The sequence below is a fragment of the Aythya marila genome (assembly GCF_965140915.1).
Source record: "Aythya marila genome assembly, chromosome: 5".
NCBI lineage: Eukaryota > Metazoa > Chordata > Aves > Anseriformes > Anatidae > Aythya > Aythya marila.
In genome coordinates this window covers 15,416,587-15,437,115 of record NC_139046.1, presented here as the reverse complement: position 1 = coordinate 15,437,115, position 20,529 = coordinate 15,416,587, and the positions used below count along the sequence as shown (strand labels likewise).

General features: G+C 37.3%; 1 protein-coding gene across 1 annotated transcript in view; it reads right to left on the bottom strand.

Annotated features, from left to right (window-relative positions):
- Nucleotides 1-249: 249 nt before the first annotated feature.
- The window catches only part of LOC309879246 (uncharacterized protein), a gene marked incomplete at its 5' end in the record, with an annotated part of 28,908 nt that continues 8,628 nt past the window's right edge, over nt 250-20,529 (bottom strand). The window contains 6 exons of the mRNA XM_082762782.1: nt 250-819; nt 1,637-1,784; nt 2,445-2,715; nt 3,609-4,266; nt 18,198-18,374; nt 19,514-19,661. Of these exons, the coding sequence (XP_082618908.1) occupies nt 625-819; nt 1,637-1,784; nt 2,445-2,715; nt 3,609-4,266; nt 18,198-18,374; nt 19,514-19,661 (1,597 nt within the window). The 3' untranslated portion in view covers nt 250-624. The remainder of the gene's footprint in view (nt 820-1,636; nt 1,785-2,444; nt 2,716-3,608; nt 4,267-18,197; nt 18,375-19,513; nt 19,662-20,529) is intronic.

The following is a 20,529-nucleotide window of genomic DNA, read 5'->3' as shown; positions in this document are numbered from 1 at the left end:
ACTTTTCTGCTAAAGCAGAATGAATCTGTTGTCTCAGAATTTTTCTATTTTTTTCAAAGTTTTTAAAAAGATTTTAGGCCAAGATTTGGCATGTGAGAAAGGAGAACAGGTAGATTGAGGTTAACAACAATGGACTAGGCAGCAAAGATATATGTAAGGGAGAAAGGGCCCTGTAGGGACTGACCCAGGTGAGCACTGATCATCAGCAAGTCCCAGAGTAGGGGTAACAGAATGACAAGAGACTTGTTACCCATTGGGAAAAAGCTTTTATTGAGTAACCCAGAACTTAAAACAGTCTAGGCAAAACTGCTTAGCAGAGAGAAATCACTTACAGAAACAACAGAACTCTCTTCCAAGGAAAATTTTGAAAGTCTATTAATAACTTGAATTACTCAACTGTGAAAATGTTACATTTTTAAACCGTCTGTTTTGTTGTTGTTTTTTTTGTTTGTTTGTTTTGTTTTGTTTTTTCTTACTAATTTGATAATGAAATTCTACATTTAACTCTGAATATCCCTTAATTATGGAGCAGTTATAAGAGCACTAACCAGCCCACATGTGCAAACATGGCTGCCATTATAAGCCATGCCAAATACATGTCCAGCATGCCCAGTAACTCAGCAATTACTTCTTAGTAGGATCAACAATTTTCCCCATGAAAAGTGTGGTGCTGGTTGCTTTGTCAGAAATCAACATAATGAAAGGCCTGTTGAATTTGATTGTAACTGAAGGACGGAAAACTTTGGTAAGGATTATGGCTGTGGCTCCTGCAGCCTCAGTTCCAGTCTCATCCACTTCCAACAGAGCCTTGTGAATTGCCTGTGGGGAAAAGGAGCAAATGTAGTTGCTATATGTGACAAAAAGAAGGAGGTAAAGATAAACTCTCATCTTATGGAATGTTTAGGAGAAGAAGGGATAAAATCCAGCAAACAAAACTCCTGTATGGTAAATCTCCAACAACTTGCAAGGAGTGTTTTCTCTATTCCAGGACTAAATGGCCAAAAATAAAAATAGACACACAGCAGATTCAGCCTCACCAGTCCTGAGCAGAGGGGGGATAACAACTTGATAACAAATAACAGAGGGGGGTTTATTTTCTTATATGGTTTAGACTTCCACTAGCAACACTTTCTCTGTTGTTCTAAAGTTTATGGAAGCCTGCTATTTAAGTGCTAAATTAGGAGCAGTCTATGTCTTCTCTACGACTTTAGATAGTAGCTTAAGCTGACATGGTGAAATTCTGCTACTGTAAATTAGAAGTTTCCTGGAAACTGAAAATATTTTTTAAAAATGAGGTATTTATCAACACAAATATCATAACACACATCTCATTTGTAGTTTTCATGATACAACTGCATATAAACTATTGTATTACAGTGCCAAAAAAGCATTCAAATCTTGTCCAACTTTTCCATGGACTTAATATCCAGCCTATTAATTAAAATAATTCAAAGGTGAGACATCAGACCCTCTCTGAAGAAAAACACAATTATTAAGTAAGCCTGTGGACACCATCACAAGTTTTGTTTATAACTTCAGTAAGACAAGGAGGGAAAGCAAGTCATTAAAAACCCCAAATATAATTGATCATAAAAACTAACAACCACCCCAACACTAGCTCTGTCCATCCACTTACTTGTGAAACTTGAAGATCCCGGCTGCCACTAATTCCAGATAGATCAGCATTACTAGAGAATACATCAGTAATGCCCATTTCCTTGAACAAACTTTTCACATCATAAGACCCACTAATAGAAATCTTTGGCAAGTGCAGATCTGTTCTTCTGTTGAACAGAGAAAAAACAGCAGTGAAAAAAGCAGTCTTGTTTCAGCCAGCAGGCTGGATAGTATGCAATTCAATTATGTTTGTCGGTATTCTTCTGATTGCTAATCTGCTTATTGGCAGCATTTGTATTTGGGCATCCAGACAGATGCCCAAATCCATCTTCTTGTACATACACTCTTTCAATGGATTTATTTATCCTTAAAGAAACAAACAAACTAACTAACTAAAATCTTCATTGCTACTCTTTCATCCCAGTGTCAAGACATGCATACCCAGAAGGATTTTGTAGTGAGAAGTCTACAGAGAGTAAACAGAGCAGCTGTGGAAAGCCTAAAAGAAGGGTAAAGGAAGATAAAATCTAGGATACAGTGAAGCAAATGAATTAGGTTAGCAACGTGAAAAAAGAGGTATGGTATCCAAAAGGTAGCCAACCAAGTCTTGAGGTAGTTCTTGCAATGTTGTGTCCACTTCCGTCAGGTCAGAAAGCCTGTAGTTGCTTATCAATAATGTTTTTCTCTAGCTTATCTTGGGAATCATTTAAAACCCTGCTCTATGAAATCAGTACATGAAATCCAGGAGAAGGATATCTGAAATTAATGCTTTCCCTTAAAAATAATAGTGTTTCTGAAATTATAGTAATTCATCTACCTAGATTTACCTGGTTTCAAGTTTGCTATACCATTTACAAACAGCTTCCTTGGAGAGAGCATCTTCCACTTGTTTCATCTTCCCATCATCAGGCAGAATGAGCAATGCTCGTGCAGTGCCCTGGTAAGGCAGCTCTACCACCTCACAAGATAGATCCTGATCATAATAACTGTTATAGTCGCTGTCACACTGCATCATGTTGACTTTAATGGGTGTATTTTTGTTCACAAAAAAGTCATCCTCATATGTACGTGTAGGATCAAAAGACTTTTCCCAGGCAGCTAGTGGGGGGAAGGAGACAAAGTTTCATTTGAATATATGAAGATCATAAAAATGGCTGATACAAATCAGACCGATTTAAACGTTAGTATGCTGGAGCACTGTTTATGGGAAAGGATTACCAGATCACTTCAACTTCCTGCATAACACACTATGAAGCATTTTATCTGTGTAGTGAGTTTAGCTGGAAAGTTTGATGAGGACTAACTAAGAGAGAGTCATGCTTCAGTTTTTAGCCATATGTTCCCATCACTCTCTTGTGCCTTTTATGTTACCTAAATTAATCTACTTTGATTTTGCCACAGGATCTTGCTATGCCTTTCCTGCACTTCTATTTTCCCGTGTTAGGGGATGCCCCATACCAGGTGCAGACTGACTGCCCTCAGTCCGATGAGGAATTCTTCAACAGAATAAAGGATCCTAGCATCCAAGCAGATGATCTGGGCTCCAGATGCACAGACCCTCAAAATGCTAGGTCTCAAGTTTTTACACAGCATATCTAGTAGATATACTTTAATACTGGGGACCCTGGAAGTGCAAGCATGTAATTCCTCCACGTTTCATTGGCATAGCATAGAGATTTCCAAAACATCTTTAGTCATTTTGTCCCAGACTACTGAGTCTGCATGCTATGAGACATTCCTGTCTGTTAGGGAACCTACCAGACTGGGACTTCTCTGTCCATAACTTTTAGGCAAATTAGGCCACAATCAATCAGTAATTCCTAACAATCAGAAAGTTTGCTTCTGGCCACATCTAAACTTTATCTCGAAACTCCTCCACAGATTAGCTCTTTCTTAAGTTGTCACACTGCTAATAAAACATCAAGAGTTTGCTACAATTTCTTTCTTTTGCATCAAAATTATCCATTGTAATATTATGTTATGTGTCTTACCTTTAAAATAAATGTAGTTAACAAGAACCAGTATAGTATTTGGATCAAGATGACCAATTAGTTCGGGTATTTTCCCCTGGGTTTTCTCCTTTACATAATTATTGATTTGTGTCTTAGCTTCTGTCGGTTCATGGAAATTGCTAGTAAAAAATTCTGCATCATAAAACTGTTTGGTATTTTGTAAAAATGTCTCCTGAAGTTCATACCCAATAGCAGTGAAAAGGCCATTTCCTATATTTAAAGTGATGTTAACATCAGTACAGTTCAGTACTGCTAAAACTTTATGAAAACTTTCATGTATATCATTTACGCGTGTCTCAGTCGGACTGTCAAAGCCCAGTCCTTCAAAAATCTGAGTCAGGGTGCTGGACTTAGCACCAAGAGCCAGCATGGCAAAGGCAGTGGAGATACTTATAGGAGAAAAGAAAATGTTTTTATCAACTTCTTTTGTTATAGCCTGCTTGTAAAATTTAAATACAAAATCTGCGTAGCTGGAGCCTTGGTCTTGACAGTTGTGCTTTAATAAATTCTCTGTTCCATCATGTAGATTTGTGTTATTGACTTCATGGCAAACATCTCTGTGGTGGCATTGTGTTGTGGCACAAAGATCAGCAAGGAGTAAACACAGGTACAGAAGACACTTCATCCTCTTTTCAGATTATTCTGTCACAAAATAAACAATCATTAGATGAACAGAAGGTAATGATGAGCTTGGCAGTAAGAAATAATGAATAGTTTGTTATGATAAATAGTATGTATGGCAACTGTAAATATCTAATGTACATAGAACATTTAAAGTAGCCATGCAAACAATGTCTTGTCTCCAATAAATTCAACCAAATTATTAATTAAAACATCAGACAATCAAATTATAATATTCCACTGTAACTTCCTTGAAAAGGCAATTCTCTCCCTCTTTGACAAAGAAAATATAAAGTCAAAGTCCATAACAATCCTTATTTATAATGACATTTGCTTCCCTGGATCATATCGGCTACAGCTAAACCAAAAGTTTACCATAAGGTAAGAAAGGGTGGGGGGTGTCAAAGACATTGCATATTCCATGGTACCTGCCCAAGTGAAGTTTGGAAAATGTGAGGAATCTCAAGGCAGCTCGCTTCTCACTGAAAGTGGTATAAGTTCACTCACTGCCATAGTGCATAGCACACACAGACAAACAGCTGTCATGGACTATCCAGTAGTGGTGGTTTTACTCATCTGGGCAGGTGAGCCTCACCACAGGGAGCCACCTCTGCAGCCCCCCACTACCAAAATCTTGCCATGTAAACTCACTACACCAGTGCACCTGACATTTACAGCCCTGTTTACTTCGTGATTTACTACTCGTGGCCATCCAATAGCCACAGCTGATAAGTGATGGATGAAAGCCATTTACATAAGCTTCAAGGCAAATTTCAAGGCAAAGGCCTGGAAGCCACCTGTGCCATGGCAGCGTGGCACTCAGAAGTGGGCATAAAGATGTGGGAACCAGAAGGTTTGCATTAGATGATGAAGGACTTGTTTGGAACAAAGAGAGCCCCCATTTTGTGGGCTGCACCAAATGCTTGTAGCTTGTTACATGGTGCAATGCTCTTCACCATGAGATAACCTGCTAATACAGCCACAGTTGATGGAATGTGTGGCTCCCCCTAGAGCAGCAGAAAGGACCTGGGTCCAACAAGAGAAGAGGAGCACAGATCCCATTTGGAAATCAAAGGATGCTCTAGATTAATCCCCTATGGGGGCTTCTTCTTCTAATACTGATAGAGTATGCTTCATACAAGCCTTCTGCCCTCCATAGGAGCTGGAACAAGGCTCTGTTGAATTTAATTCCCTGTGGAGACATCTCACATAAACCTGCTTCACAAATGAGCATACCAGGCAAATGAGATTTTTGCCTTCACAGCTTCTACATAAAAACTTTTCTAGATTTTGTCTACTGGTATATGGTTATTCTTCCATTTTCCAGCAAACACAGCCTGTCTGTATTCTTCTCTTCTGTGAATGTATTTTCACAAGTCTTGATAAGGTGAAGTTCTTTTTGTCTCTTGTTCATTCCTGGATATAAAAGATCATTGCACCTGCTATCTAAATAAAATCTAAGTAGAGTTTCTGCTTTTAGCCCAAATTCCAGGATTCTTGGTCATAAGCCAGCTGATTTATTTCTTTATTTGTATAGTTGTCTCTCATTTTGTTTGTTTCTTTGTTATGAATATACTAGCCCTGTGATCTCGTGTTTGACATGATCTGAGTATGCTGAGTATGTGTGAGAGCAGACAGTAACTGTTGTGACCTTAGTAAGAACAGGAAGTAATAAATATTAATGTCCCTAAACTAAAAGATGGAGTCTGACCCTAGATGGAAATATGAATCAACTACTTGAATTTATTTTAAGCAGAATTCTCCCTCTGCCTTCCAGAAAATAATAATAATAATAATAAATCCTTATGTACTCCAGATAAATGAAACAACAAAGTAGTGCAGAGGGTGTTGTAAAAGTGTTTGTTGTTTAACATCTCATAGACTATTCTTCTTTAGCCAGTTAAGATATTGCACTCTTAAGTGAAGAACAGAATGATTTTCCATGACCAGTTCCTGTGTCCAAACAGAACTTAACCTAAATTTTAAAGACTTTTTGAAGCAAAGAATATGGTTTTCCTGAAGTAAGCTTATGTTAGGCATGGCTCTGTTCTTAACTTCCACTAGTAACAGGTCACTTCAATACCTTCTGTTATCATTATAGCTCTCTAAGTACTTCTACCATAAGTTGGACAACACTGAAATATTGCCATCAAGCTTTCACTGCACCCTTTTCTCTTTAGAGATGTTAACCACATTAACTTTAATATTTTAAAATTAGAAAATTCCAGACACCAAATTTTTTGGTTAATATGTCAAAGCCAAGGTAACCATAAAAGCTTTATTATATCTGAGATATATTTATAGGCAAATTGGAAATTCAGAAATTAATTGTGTGCCAAGCCACAGATCAAATTGTCTGTGAGAATAATAGGTGCAATTAAATTTAAATCCATCCACCCCCTACACTCACACCAGTCCTAATTAGAGAGCCTGTCCTTAGCAATTCAATAGTTGTTTTATACATTAAGTAACCAGAAGAGTTTATAAATTGGATGTGGTTGTTCAGTCACTACTGGGATTATATTAATTTTGAGTCATGTTGAAGGCTATTTTCAACCTGAAAGGGATTTCATCAGTATTCTTCTTTACAAACATCTTTAAAAGTCCACATGACTTCAATGGTTGTTTGATTCAAATTTGAGAATAACCATATTCCCCCAGAACAGCAGATCTCACTGGTCCTTGCATATTAATTAATATTTCACATCAACATCCCCACACAACAAATTTACAAGTACAAGAGTGAAATAAACTTAACACGACAATTCCACAGAGCACAAAAAGCATCACTTTCAAGTCTCTAAGAAAAGTGCCTCTACAGTACTTACAAAACCAGAAGCCCTTCAGTGTTCAACTGACCATGCTGTTCTCCACACTGTTACTTATAAAGCTAAATCATCTTCTGCTTAATTTCCACTGTTAAATATTAAACAGACCTGATAAAGCATAGAGCCAAACCAAGAAAAAAATAAAGGGGAAATAAAGGGGGGTGGGGTAGAGCAAACATTGATTAAATAGGTTTTTTGAAGATCATTTCTGCTACTCAGCCAATGGAGCTGATAAACTTTGACTTTCTGAATTGTAGCTGTGTCTTTCTGTCTGTTACTTCTGACCATGTAAGGAAGCTTAGTGCAAATATTGTGCAATTAGGACCCTACTGGAAACCATGAGTTTGTGCCTGGAACCACTGGAAACAGATGTTAACACTTGGTGCCAACAGGCAGCAAAAGCCCTTGTGCTGGAGCACACACAGAGCTGACAGCCACACGTGGCAGCTTGGCACTCTTCCAAAGTCTGACCAGAGCCAAATTTTCCTTCTGATTCTCAACCTGAACATGGACTCCAAATTACCTGTACCTTCTCAATCTGACTCTAGCTGTGTGCCATTGAGAGGATGTATGGTAGATATGTTTCCTTGGCGGATTTCCTATTCTGGCTGAGGTGGGCCCTGCATATCTCTGTTCTGTGAGCTTACTGCTCCAGGAAGATGGTGGGAATACAAGTAGCAAACTGTTACCTTTGCTCCTGCACATGCAGTATGTGCAAACCCACTTCTTGCCCCTCTTGCACAAGCTGAAATTACTGGAATGGGAAAAAGTCGTGCTTGTTACTATTATTTTTTTTCCCAATAAGAATAAAATGCTAGCGGATTAAGCCGACAACGTTATTCCAGCTAGCAACAAAGACCTTGATTGAGCAGTGACATGAAATATGTTTTCCCATTTGTGGTGAGTCTTTTTCTCTTATACTTGTTTACTAACATGCATAATTTTGTCATTATAAACATATATAAACATAGAGACAAGACATAGACAAACCTTGCCTTGACACGCCCCTTCTTTGTTTTCCTCTCTCCCACCCCTCCCCCCCTTTATTTTTTTATGTACTTGTTCCTTCTAAATCTGTAAAAAGTCACAAGCACAGAGATTATTTTACTCATCAAAGCCTAGATAAATGAAAGGTCATAGTGGTCAAGGACAAACTGTGCTACAAAGTGGTTATATGCCTCTCGTTTTCTTTATGTTTGTAAGTATTTGTAATTACTGCTTTGTTTATAATGATGTTAGGCTACACTTCAACAAGGCATTTCCCTAGCATTTCATTATGGCAGCAGAAATAAGGTGCAACACCAACTTTAAGCTAAAATGATGAACACTGCCACGAGCCAAATACAGTCCCATCTTTCTGTTGATCACAAGTTGAGCTCTCAAAGTATGTCATGAAACTATATTTACCACATGCATACTGGTCATTCATCTATTGAACTAGATCTTGCTTCTCTAATAATTATCTTTAACAGGAATTAAAGTCCAGAATACTGAAAAAAAAAAATCAAATGTGGTTTATTACTTCTGTGGATTAAGATGATAATCTACCAGTCATTAATTCTACATAACCTAATTCTATGTTATTGCTGGGTACTTCATGTAGATCAGTGTATATTCCATAGTTCATCTCACACTTTGACTTTATGAGAAATTTAACCATATATTTAATGTATTTACCAACATTTTGCAGACTGCTTCTTGCTAGTAAATTTTTTTTGAAGAAATCTTTCCAAAGCAGGTTTAAAGAATCCTTAAACAAAGGCTGGTATAAAAAACTTGTTCAACAACAACAGAATCATGCATTTTGTCTAGTGTTTTTGTTATGTTTCTGCATGGTAGGTCAGATAATTACAGTTTCAACGTTAATTTAGCAACAATAATAACTGTTCTGGGATTATGACTCACAGACAGACAAGTTACTTCCACTATCAAAAAGTCTTTTTCACTATGGGTCGATTACATCATAAGTAACACAAGGTTTTGTAAATATAAAGTGCATAGCCCACAGATATTTTGACATAGCAGCAAAGTGAAGGAAACTGAGAGTGGAATGAGGAAGGGAAATGAACATGCATTTCGCCTTCTTTTCCCCTGATAGTTTTGAGTTATACTAGTCTTTGGGAAGGATCAGGCAGTCAAAGTTGTGGGAAAAATAAGACCAAAGATGTATGCATGTCTGGTAAACTATGGTTCTTCTAGCCTGGATAACATATATAATGAAGAAGAAAGACTTAATCTTCACTCAGAGACCATACCATATCCTTAGTACTTCCTGGAGAACCTCCTCCACTGTCCTGCCAGGAAGGCAAAATGGGCATCTGGGGCAATGGGAAATGGGGATGAAATACAGTTTGTATACAGTGACAAGGCTGTTCACTGGAAAAGCAAAGTTCTGCCCAGAGAGCTTCATTTCATTTGAATTGGTATCACACTTGTAAGAACTATGTAGACAGCAGGGACTAGAATTTAATATGTTTATATACTATACCAATGATGATCAATATTTACAGTAATCCTCATTTTTAAATTACAAGAACAATACTAGTTACAAATTGCCTACTGAAACATAACAGGTGTCTTACATGTGTGGTATACGAGTAACAACTGTACCTCCTACTGCTGCTTCAATTATTCAGGTTGGCAGATATGACACAGGAATTACAGACAACAGGAATCCTCCTGAAAAAAGAGCAGAAGACTAGGCAATATGTTCTAACATTAGAAACCTTTATTTAGACCCCAGGTTATTTCAAATGATGGCCAGTTTTTCATTATTTCTGCATGTAACAGCTTCACTGTGGAGCTTCTTTTCAGACTTGAGAGTTTAGTAACAAACAAATATTAGTAACAAAATAGTCTTTTGAGATTTTCATATTCAAATGATTTGCAAGACAGGAAGAAACAAAAAACAAAACAAAACAACAAAAAAAAAACAATTGGTGAAATAAACATACTGAATTCATAAATATGCTGAAATCCTACTGACTATAAGGATGCCCAAATATTGTTGAGAATACTGGAATGACTTCAGAACGGAATGGACTGCCTGATGCATGAAGAACTGGTTTGAAAAATTAGGATATATTGTTAGCTCTGTTGAGCAGCTCAGCTTTGACCTTGGGAACATCACTAACATTGTCTGTTGGACTTCAGTTTTTTCATCTGTAAAATAAAAACAGCACATTAGTTTCCTCATTGATATAAAATGAAATGAAAATACAATGTTACCCTCAGTGGACTCAAGCACCGTTTTAGTTCTTTACTTCTGAGTTTAATGAAAACAGGTTTATTTTTTAATCTGTTTCAGACCATGGCACCTCCCTTGGTAGCAATTATACATAGTTTGAAAATCTGTGGTCTGCAGGACTACAGCTTCATTTATATAGATTCAAAGTGGAGCTAGAAATGCTCTTGAGTTGCAAATTTCCATAAATAGTGCTCTGAACAGAAAGGGGAATATTCTGATGTGCTTAGTACCTGCATCCAAGAGGTGCTAGTGACATTATAGCGTGAGAAGAGGAGATTAAGCACACATAAATTGAAAATATTAATTATTTGTATGCATCACACAACACTGCCTGAGCCAATGCTTTTACCAGACATTTTTTTCTTTCATGACCAGAAAATGTTAAATATATGTTGCCAGTTCATAAAGCACAAGTATCTTGTATGAGAAAATAAAGATGAATATGACTGTTGTGCTCACTAAAAAGTTGTTTTTCACCTTCCAGTTTGACACAAAGACCTTGAAAGCTGGGATCATTTCACCTGAACCTCTTCATATACTGCCAGACTTGTGTAGGTCTTTTACTTTTAAAATCATATTATTTATCTATGTTTAGGCATTGGAACCCTCCTCTGACTGTTTAAACAAAAAACGAAAGGACTGCCACCCTCTGCTGATAGCTATATGCAGACAGGAAGCTAAGTTTATATGAACTGAATCAGTAGCTGAGCTGGGAAGGGAAGCAGAAATTTCGAAGTACCAGCCCAATGCTGTAACCACTGGCCCATCCTTCTTTCTTAATAATGTTCTTGCGTTAAAGAAAGAAAGAAATTAATCAATTAATTATGGGTTTCAAACAGTAATATAGTACTTAAAATTGTAATAAATATGTGTCTATACAACATGAAAATATAGTTAACAAGAACCATCCCAATGAGTAATTCAAGGCTTAAGCAACTTAAATTATTTGAAAAGCCTTCATTAAAAAGTTCTTCTTCATCTTCCCAGTTGTTCTACTGACCCTACTATCTGGGACCATCTCAGCTGAACTGTTTCCTATACCTCCTCTGTACCTCTGAGCAATACCAAATCAAGTGCCTACGTTTAGCCATGCAACTGATCAAGTACAGCTGATCAAAGTAGATTGAAGTAAACTGTAATGACATTATTGTGTGACTCAGAAGTACAGCTGCCTAAGCACACAATATGGATTTTGGCTAATGTTCAAAGAAAGGTCCCAGAGAGTGGTCTTGCAAACAACAGAGGCAATTTGCCTTGCTTATTACTCCCTGTCAGTCTCTCTACTCATACATAACAGCTTAGTTGGAAATATAGGGACCAAACCAAGAGTCTATTAAGTAACAAACACAGAAAGTAAACAGATCTCAGCTTTATTTTGTATAGATACAGCACAGATTAAGCTTTGTTCTGACTGCTGCTTTCAACTATGTAGGAAGATTTAGGCCAACACCACAGGGCTTATAAAGAAATCCTTCTCCAGATCTATGCACAGACACATAACAAGAGCCATTTTTTCATGAATTGAACTATTAAACAAACATCTCATATTGGTTAATTGTAACAGAAAACCCTTTGAATTGTGACTACTCTGGTACAGGTACCAAATTTCCCTACACCCTATCTGGCATTGGTTCTTATATATTGATATCTGTTCTGACATTCTCTTTCTGCCTTTCTCACATCATCCACAGTGATTCTCACCAGCAAACCATTCTCATCTCCTTGGCACATCAGGCCTCTCCTCTCCATTCCCTCCAAACTTTAGAGAGAAATAGCCAATAGAGACAGATAAAGAATCAAGAGAGGAAGCATTCCCAAAGGACTCACATCAAGATCCTTCATCAAAAGCAAACCTTTGGGGACCACGGAAAGCCCAGAATGATTTCCACAGAAAACAAACAAACAAACAAACAAACAAATACTACTACTACTACTAATAAAAAAACAGGTATCATCTTCCACAGAGAAACAAAGCATTACAGCAGTTTTAGGGCTGATGTAAGCAAGAACGGAGCCCAGCCATAAAGAGCAAAAAGGTTAATCAGGTCACAAGAACTAGGTGACTATGCCCTGCTCTCAGGTTCATTGATCAAGCAGTGAGAGTTTTGCCTTGCTTTTTTTTTTTTTTTTTTTTTTTTTTTTTTTTTTTTTTTTCCCCAGATGATGCAATTCTTCTAAATTAATGCCTTTGGTTGAGCTTAGGTGGGTGGGGATTATGGAAACCAGTTCGAACTGGTCTCCAGCCTTTGTGAATGCTCCAGCTCTCCTACTAATGATGATTGAATTAATCTCTTAACAAACACGTTTGTTTTTCTAATTCGCCTCCACACTCATAATTACTATAACTTCAAACCCAACACCCAAATATTACAGAACAGATGACACTTGGCATCACTTGCTCTTCAGAAATCTCTGAACTATTGAGATCCCTGCTGAGGTAACTTGTGAAACACAACAGCTAGAATCTCCTTACCAGAAACCAAATCCTGGAAACCAGGAATAAATCGTAGAGGTCTCCAAAGGACGAAATTTTTTACTCGCATGTTCTAAACACACTTTCCTTCATAGTTTACTATCAAAACAGTTATTTCTACTATTACTCTATGGGGGCACAGTGCAAAGTCAAAGCTAACAACTCCATCAGTCCTGGGGATACTGGTCCTTCCTTCTTTATGGTAGTAGGCTTATAACTGAGCTACAAATGTGTGATCTGAAAATTACTCACTGAATCCAAAATGTGTCACAAACTTCAACTTCTTCTGCATCTGAGATACTTTCAGGGATTATGCAAGCACACAGAGTCTTCAGTGTGCCTGTAGCCCTTATTGCCCATTATTGTTCCCTTAATAGTCCTTTCTCAGAAAAAAAACTGGAAGTTGTCTGAGGGAGCCATGCAATGTTTATTTAAAAAAGCAGACTCGGAGAAGTCAGAACATTTTCAGGAATGTGTTGGCTTTGTCAGCATTTTCAAACAGAGATTATGAAAATATTCCTCACTGACTTTTTTGGTAAGATGCTACCAAGTAAAAAATCTTTCTACCATTTATCAAAAAAAATGGAAGAAGACAGTTTCAAAACAATTTTTAGGAGAATTGTTGAGACTTCAAATTTTTGCCCCATCTTTGGAAAAATTAACATCTTGCAATTTCTCTTGGGCTAGAAACATTGTTCATTAGAAATACATATAATAAAAACATGGGACTATGATCATTATCCATACACTGCTGTAGAAAAAAAAAAAAATGACTGGAGAGACAGCCATTGTTCTTAGTACAGTTTAGATCAAGAATTTATTTCAAGTCAGGATTGAAAATCTTCTACAACAGTTGTAGTGGACCTGAACAATGAGAAAGATATAATTTTGGCACACAGCATTTTATTTTCATTTGCCTTTTTAAAATGACTTAAATGTAGATCTGTCATATACTGTAAAAACAAGGGTGTAGAGGGAAAAGTTTAGAACGAGTATATTGACAGTTAATTCACATTAACTGTGGTGGTGGCAGAGGGGGCAGGCTGGTAATGAAATCTTCCAATTAAAAAATAAAATAATAATAATAAAAAAGTTAATTTTTAAGACATAAATAAAAGAATTAAACCCAGAAACATTAAGAGAGATCATGGACTGGTTAAACTCTCTTTGTGAGCATACACTGGTAAATAGCAAAGCCATCATACATGGAATTGTAAAAAGACAAAAATAACAAAACAACATACAAATAAAAGTTCACCTACTTCAATCATTCAACAAAAGAGATGAAAAGATGCATGTAAACTAGCAAAAATTTAGCAGTCAAGTAAGTCAGCTTTGATTTTTATTTCCTACTGAATCACTGATGTGATTAGAAGTGTTGCTGTTGTCTTGGACACCCTCAGGCACAGCAAAATGAAATAAACACTTAGTTTTGGCTCTGAGTTGGGTACATACACACAATATATGGCAATAACTTAAGAGACCACCATGCCATATAAAACAGGGGCTTATTTCCTCATATTCTTTCTTTCTATTTATTGACAGCCATTTTCCACTGCCACTGTATCAGTCAGTCACTTAGTACAGTGAGGTCCTTACACACAGTTAATTTTTTAAAACCCATGAACAAGGTGGGACCATCAGAAAAATATATGACCTCACAATACATTACATTCCCAAATCATCTCTGAATTCTCTGAAGGACACATGCCTGAACTTATTGCTTATAAACCCATCTAAAGGGTTTCCCTCTCCTGCTAGTTTGTGTGCTTTTTAAAGATCCTTCATGGAAGATTTCTTGTCTTTTTTGTTGTTGCTGTTGTTGTTTGTTTGTTTTTTTTCTCTGTGTTATATACGAATCAAATTGTAATCCTCTCACACACTCCACAGCACTTTCAGGGAATTCTTCAGCAAAGCCATATTAGTTCTTGAATATTTTGTCATGTGTATTCATATGACTACAAATTCTACATTTTCCAAAATTCTGAGGTTGGACTAAGTGATTTTCAATTCATTGCATGATTACTTGCATATTTATTTATTTATTTTTGATTGTGTCACATTTGTAACTTCTTATTACTCTAATACAGTGACCAGTCTAAGCGATGCATCGCAGTGAAAGGTTTAACATTTTTCTTCTTGAGACAGCTCAGAGCTCTTGCTTGAATACTAAACAGTCCTGATGCTTCATTGTTTCTTGCTCTGACTTATTTTTTTTTCTTCCCTAAAATCTCTTCTACTGTTACTTCAACTTGAAATAGTTCCTCAGGCTCAACCACTGCAAAAGAAGTACTTGTGCAATGGATTGAGCTTTCCCGCTCTGGCATTACTCCCCTTGAGCACTCCTTTTACACTTTGAACATCAATTGACCCCTCAGGCTCTCTGGTAGGTTTCTGATTTCTTTGAAAATGAATGTATTATTTAGCTGCTATGGTAGCTAATAAACTTATGCAGTTTATTTTTTTTCTCAAAGTGGTCTTTGTCCTGTCTTACTGCAGTTTTCTATTTAATGATTTGGTATTCCATTTTCTGAAGGTTTTCTTCATAATTCTCATTTACTTTGTCATGTGAACATGCCAAATTTTTTTTTTCCTTTTTTTTTTTTTTTTTGCCATTCATTTTTAAGTCAGATATTTTGGATGTACATCCATTCCTACTGCACATTTTTAAGGAAAGAAAGCTGGAAGATCTGGTTGTGTCAGAACACTGTGACCTGGTCTGCAGTGTCTGTAGATAAATATAGAATCACAGAATGGTTTGGGTTGAAAAGGACCTTAAGGACCATCTAGTTCCAACTCCCCTGCCATGGGCAGGGACACATTCCACTAGACCACACTGCTCAAAGCCCCATTCAACCTGTCCTTGAACACTTCCAGGGATGGGCAACCTCTTCCAGTGTCTCACCACCCTCATAGTGAAGAATTTCTTCAAATATCCAATCTAAATCTATCCTTTTTTACTTTAAAACTATTACTTCTTGTCTTATCACTACACTCCCTGACAAAGAGTACCTCTTCTGCTTCCTTGTACACAGTTTCCTTGTTCCTTGTTTAGGAACTGAAAGGCTGCAATGAGGTCTCCCCAGAGCCTTCTTTTCTTTGTATTCTATATTAGAATATAAATATTATGAGATTAGAATGCAAAATTGGAATAATATTTTACATTAGAATACAAATTTCAAAATTAGAATATTTTATATTAGAATACAAAGGTCTGCAAGAACCTGTAGAAAAATGTCCTCTGTTAAGGCTTGCTGTAAATGCAGTGATGTAGTCAAAGACAAATGAAAACAAGTTGAGTATATCTAACTTTTAATGTGTGAGATAATGAGCTTATTCTTCCTTAGTGCCCAATTTAAATATCACACAGATGAGTTTTTCTTCTCTGCTGTATACCTGTGATATTACATGGAAATACAAAAAACTGATAGATTCTAAGTATTTCTTTCATTCTTCTGTCATAATCTATTAAAGAAGAAAAAAAAAAGTATGATCTAGGTGGCTGACAGAATATCTCTCCATCACTCAGTATAGAATTTAGGAGCAAACATATTTTGTTTATGGAATAAAGTAGCTGAAGGAACAAGAACTGCAGCACAAAACACAAGTCAAGACTGGCAACATAACAATCAGAGTCAAGTGAGACCTTTTCAGAACAGAGACGATGAGGGACACACACGAATCTATACATTTGATAAAGTAGAAGCAATATGTTTTGTATAGCCTTTAAAATAAACACTGATGTATCAAAGAAATGCCCAACCTTCCCAGTAACTGCTCCTCCTAACAGAAATAACCTGCTATATGCTGAATGAGATTTAATATTCAGGCCAAGGAGAGAGGGCTTTCTGAAGCTTTTTACTGGCATTATCATGCTGAGCAATATATACTGGAATATGAACAATATATAAATGTTTCTTGATACTGGTAAAAAAAATGTTGGAACCACGCTTCTTAATTCTTAACTCTAAATTACAGAAATAAAATATCAAAATTAGAAACTTTTAATGACATATTTATTCATTGTTGTTCTTCTACCATAGTACATTTGTCTGTGTATTTCAAGACCGTACAAAGACTGTTGTTAATGCTTAACACCCATTAACAGACTAACCCATTTTAGTCAATAATTTACCCCTCCTGCAACCAGAAATCAGATATATATCATGAAAATGAGCACAGAAATAAAATACTGATAGATGTTCTGAAACAAGTAAAAATAGATAGGAAAGTAAACTTAAGAAAAAATAAATAAGCATGTGCATTATGAATGTGGCTTTTGATATTGTGTATCCTAATAGTGAAAACAGATCCTATAATATTGCTGCTATACTAACTATGAAGTGGATGATAAATAGAATACCAATGTTGTGTTACTGGACAGTCCGGGAACAGAAGGGGTTATATCAAGACATGGTAAAAGTCACCAATGGGGTATAAGGTGCTACTGGTAGGGTGCTCAGTCCTACAAACAATACTGCAATGGTGCTTACTACCATGGGTAATCTCCCAGAGCCAGATGGTAATGCTACAGGCACTGGCACCACAAAGAGATGGCATACTTTTCCTCTAGTAGCTGGTTTAGGTGCAGGCACAGGCCAGAAGATACTCTGGCTGCTCTAAGCTTTATATCAGATTTACAAAGGTCTGATCCAGGAAGCTGTAGAGATTTGATCTATGTCTTCTTTTCTTAGACCCAATTCTGAAACATCTACTCTGGAATGAGTTTGGATTGGGAACTCTTACAGAAACAGTGGATAGAAAAGGATATATCTGCAAGGGAAAAACACACCTTCTCTATGACCCCCCTTTGCAGCAGCTTAGATGCCAGAACATCTGAAAGGCAAGGAGCTAACAGACTCACTGAACAATGGTATTATGCAAGGTAGTAAGCACTATGTATGTTAAAATCTATTCTAAATTTGAACTTCATGTTGGTAGGAAAACGGGAACAAGTAATAAAGTGCGATAACTTGCACCCATTTGTTAGTCAATGAAAAAAAAAAAAATAGTAGTGAGAAGGCAGCCATGAGGGAAGAAGCAGGCTTACACAATCCTCTCCACCCACATGCTCATATGCTCCTCATCTTCCCTGCTAGAAAATGTATGTATGCTGTCGGTATTACACAGGCCTACTTTGTTCCAGATCTAATGACAGTTTTGCCTGAATGTAACCTTCTTAAAAAAAAAAAAAAAAAAAAAAAAAAAAAAAAAAAAGACCCAAACAAACATGCAACTATTACAAATTGTTGAAGTGTCTCATCTACAAAAAAACAGTGAATAACATAGTTAAGAGGTGGAGACCTCTCTGTAGCTATGCTATACTCATCAGGTGAAACGTTAGATTTAACAGTGTTGATAACTGCGTACCTAATATGTACATCAACTTAATCTTTTTTCAGAGGGTTCACAATTTTTCCCATGAAAAGTATATTGTTCTCCAAAGTTATGACCATTAGGAAGGGCCTGTTCATTTTAATAGTAACTGGAACAGACATAGGCACTATTTCCATGCCTGTGGCAGCTGCTGCTTCGGTGCCAGTCTCATCCACCTTCACCACAGCCTGATGTATAGCCTGTGAAGAAGCAGACATGTTACAAGTCAATGGGGCACAAAACTAGTTACCTAAACAAGAACTTGAGCTAGAAGTCTGTGAAGATGTTAGTAAGAAATTATCACCAGAAAGCATGGTTTTCTTAGAGAGCTCAACTCTGAGGTAAGAACATCTCTCTGCTCATAAAAACTTTTGCTTTGTTTCTTTTCCTGTTTCCTGTTGTCTCTAATGCAGATCATTGGAGCTAGAATAAAGCTTAAAAGAGAGCAAAATCACATTTAATTGTCTTTGACAAGTTCATATAGTTGAAGAATTAACATGCAGTTTAACACAATGAATAGCACCCTGAAATTATTTTTTTCATGTTCTTTAATGTCTTTGAAAAAAAAAAGGGAATAAAGGAGGAGGCTAGAAATGGAAGTCAATGAATTAGGATCTCTGAATGTCTTGATTTTGCAAATTGAAACTTATGGAGAAAAGTTCAAGTTTTAATTTCCAAAATCAAGGCATTCACAAATCCTAATTCATTGACTTCCACCTGCAGTTTGTTGTTTTTCTCATATTAGACAATGAAATTGGCACTGCCTGTTAGTGCTGATTGTCAACTTTAAACTCTCTTTATCTTGAAGTATAACTTATCTATAGCTTTTGCCTGAAACTGACACTAATGGAACTCGTTGCTCACAGGCTTGAAGCCAATTGTTTTCAGGAAATACATTTTCCTTTCTCCCAAAATGTTTAAAAACAAGCATTGTTTTTCCTCTCCCCTTCCTACCATAAAACACAAGCAACAATACATCCTACAGTCCCTTTTTACCCACAGACAGGCAAAAGAAAGTAGAGACAGAACTGTAACAACACAGTGCATGAGGGCACCAAGGTGTGGGGAGATGACAACTTGGTCTTGTCTGTTTTATAAGGAGGTTCCCAGCAGAACAAAAATAACTCCCGGATTAAAAAGTTATGGACTTGTTACCTGCTCCATTGCAATGTGAATGACAGCCCAAGTAACATGGGTGAAATACTCTGCATGTCAAATTCTGCCTTTTCATGTGAAGTGAACCCTTCTTATGTGAGTTTTGCATCATGAGTGTTTAAAAGTAAAGTGATGTGAGCATCAGCAACCATGGGCCCATAAAATAAAAAGCAGTATGACTTACCTGGGAAATTCTGTGCTGGGGCTGTCCAGTGATCCCAGAGAGATCAGCCTTATCAGTGAATACATCCATGATACCCATTCTATATAGCATATTTTTTAGGTTATACCTCCCATAAAGAGTGAATTTCGGAAGATAAAAATTTGCTGAGCTGCCAGAAAAGAAGCACAAGAGTATGATGAAGCTTTTGGTCAGATATCACAGTTTAACACAGTCCTGAAACACAACTCATTTTGCTTGCAGGCTTTCTCTAGCCTAGGTGGGAGATTACAGAACCATAGAGTGGTTTGGGTTGGAAGGGATCTTAAAGATTACCTATTTCAAACCCCCCTTCCATGGTCAGGGACAGCTCCCACCAGACCAAGTTGCCCATCCAACCTGACACTGAACATCTAGGGATGGGGCACCCACAACTTCTCTAGACAACCTGTTTCACCCTTATAGTAAACAATTTATTCTTAATATATAATCTAAATCTACCCTCTTTTAGTTTAAATCCATTCCCTCTTGTCCTGTCACTACATGCCTTGACAAAAGCTTCCCTCCCCAGCCCCCTCCCCCCGCCCTCCATCTTTCCTGTAGCCCCCTTTAGGTACTGGAAGGCCACTATAAGGTCTCCCTGGAGCCTTCTCTTTTCTCCAGGGCTGAACAACACCAACTCCTTCAACTTGTATTCATAGACGAGGTGCTCCAGACCCTCGAACATCTTTGTGGCTCTCCTCTAGATTCATTCTAATACTCCTATGTCCTTCTTGTGCTGGGTGCTCCAGAGCTGAATGCAGCACTCCAGGTGGGGCACATGAGCACAGAGTAGAGGTGGAGAACCACCTCTCTCGACATGCTGGCCATGCTACTTTTCATGCGGCTTAGGATATAGTTGGCTTTCTGTGCTGCAGGTACACATTGCTGGCTCATGTCAAGCTTCTCATCAACGAACACTCCCAGGTCCTTCTTGACAGGGCTGCTCAAGCCACTTATCATCTAGCCTGTACTCATGTTTGGGATTGCCTTGACCCAGG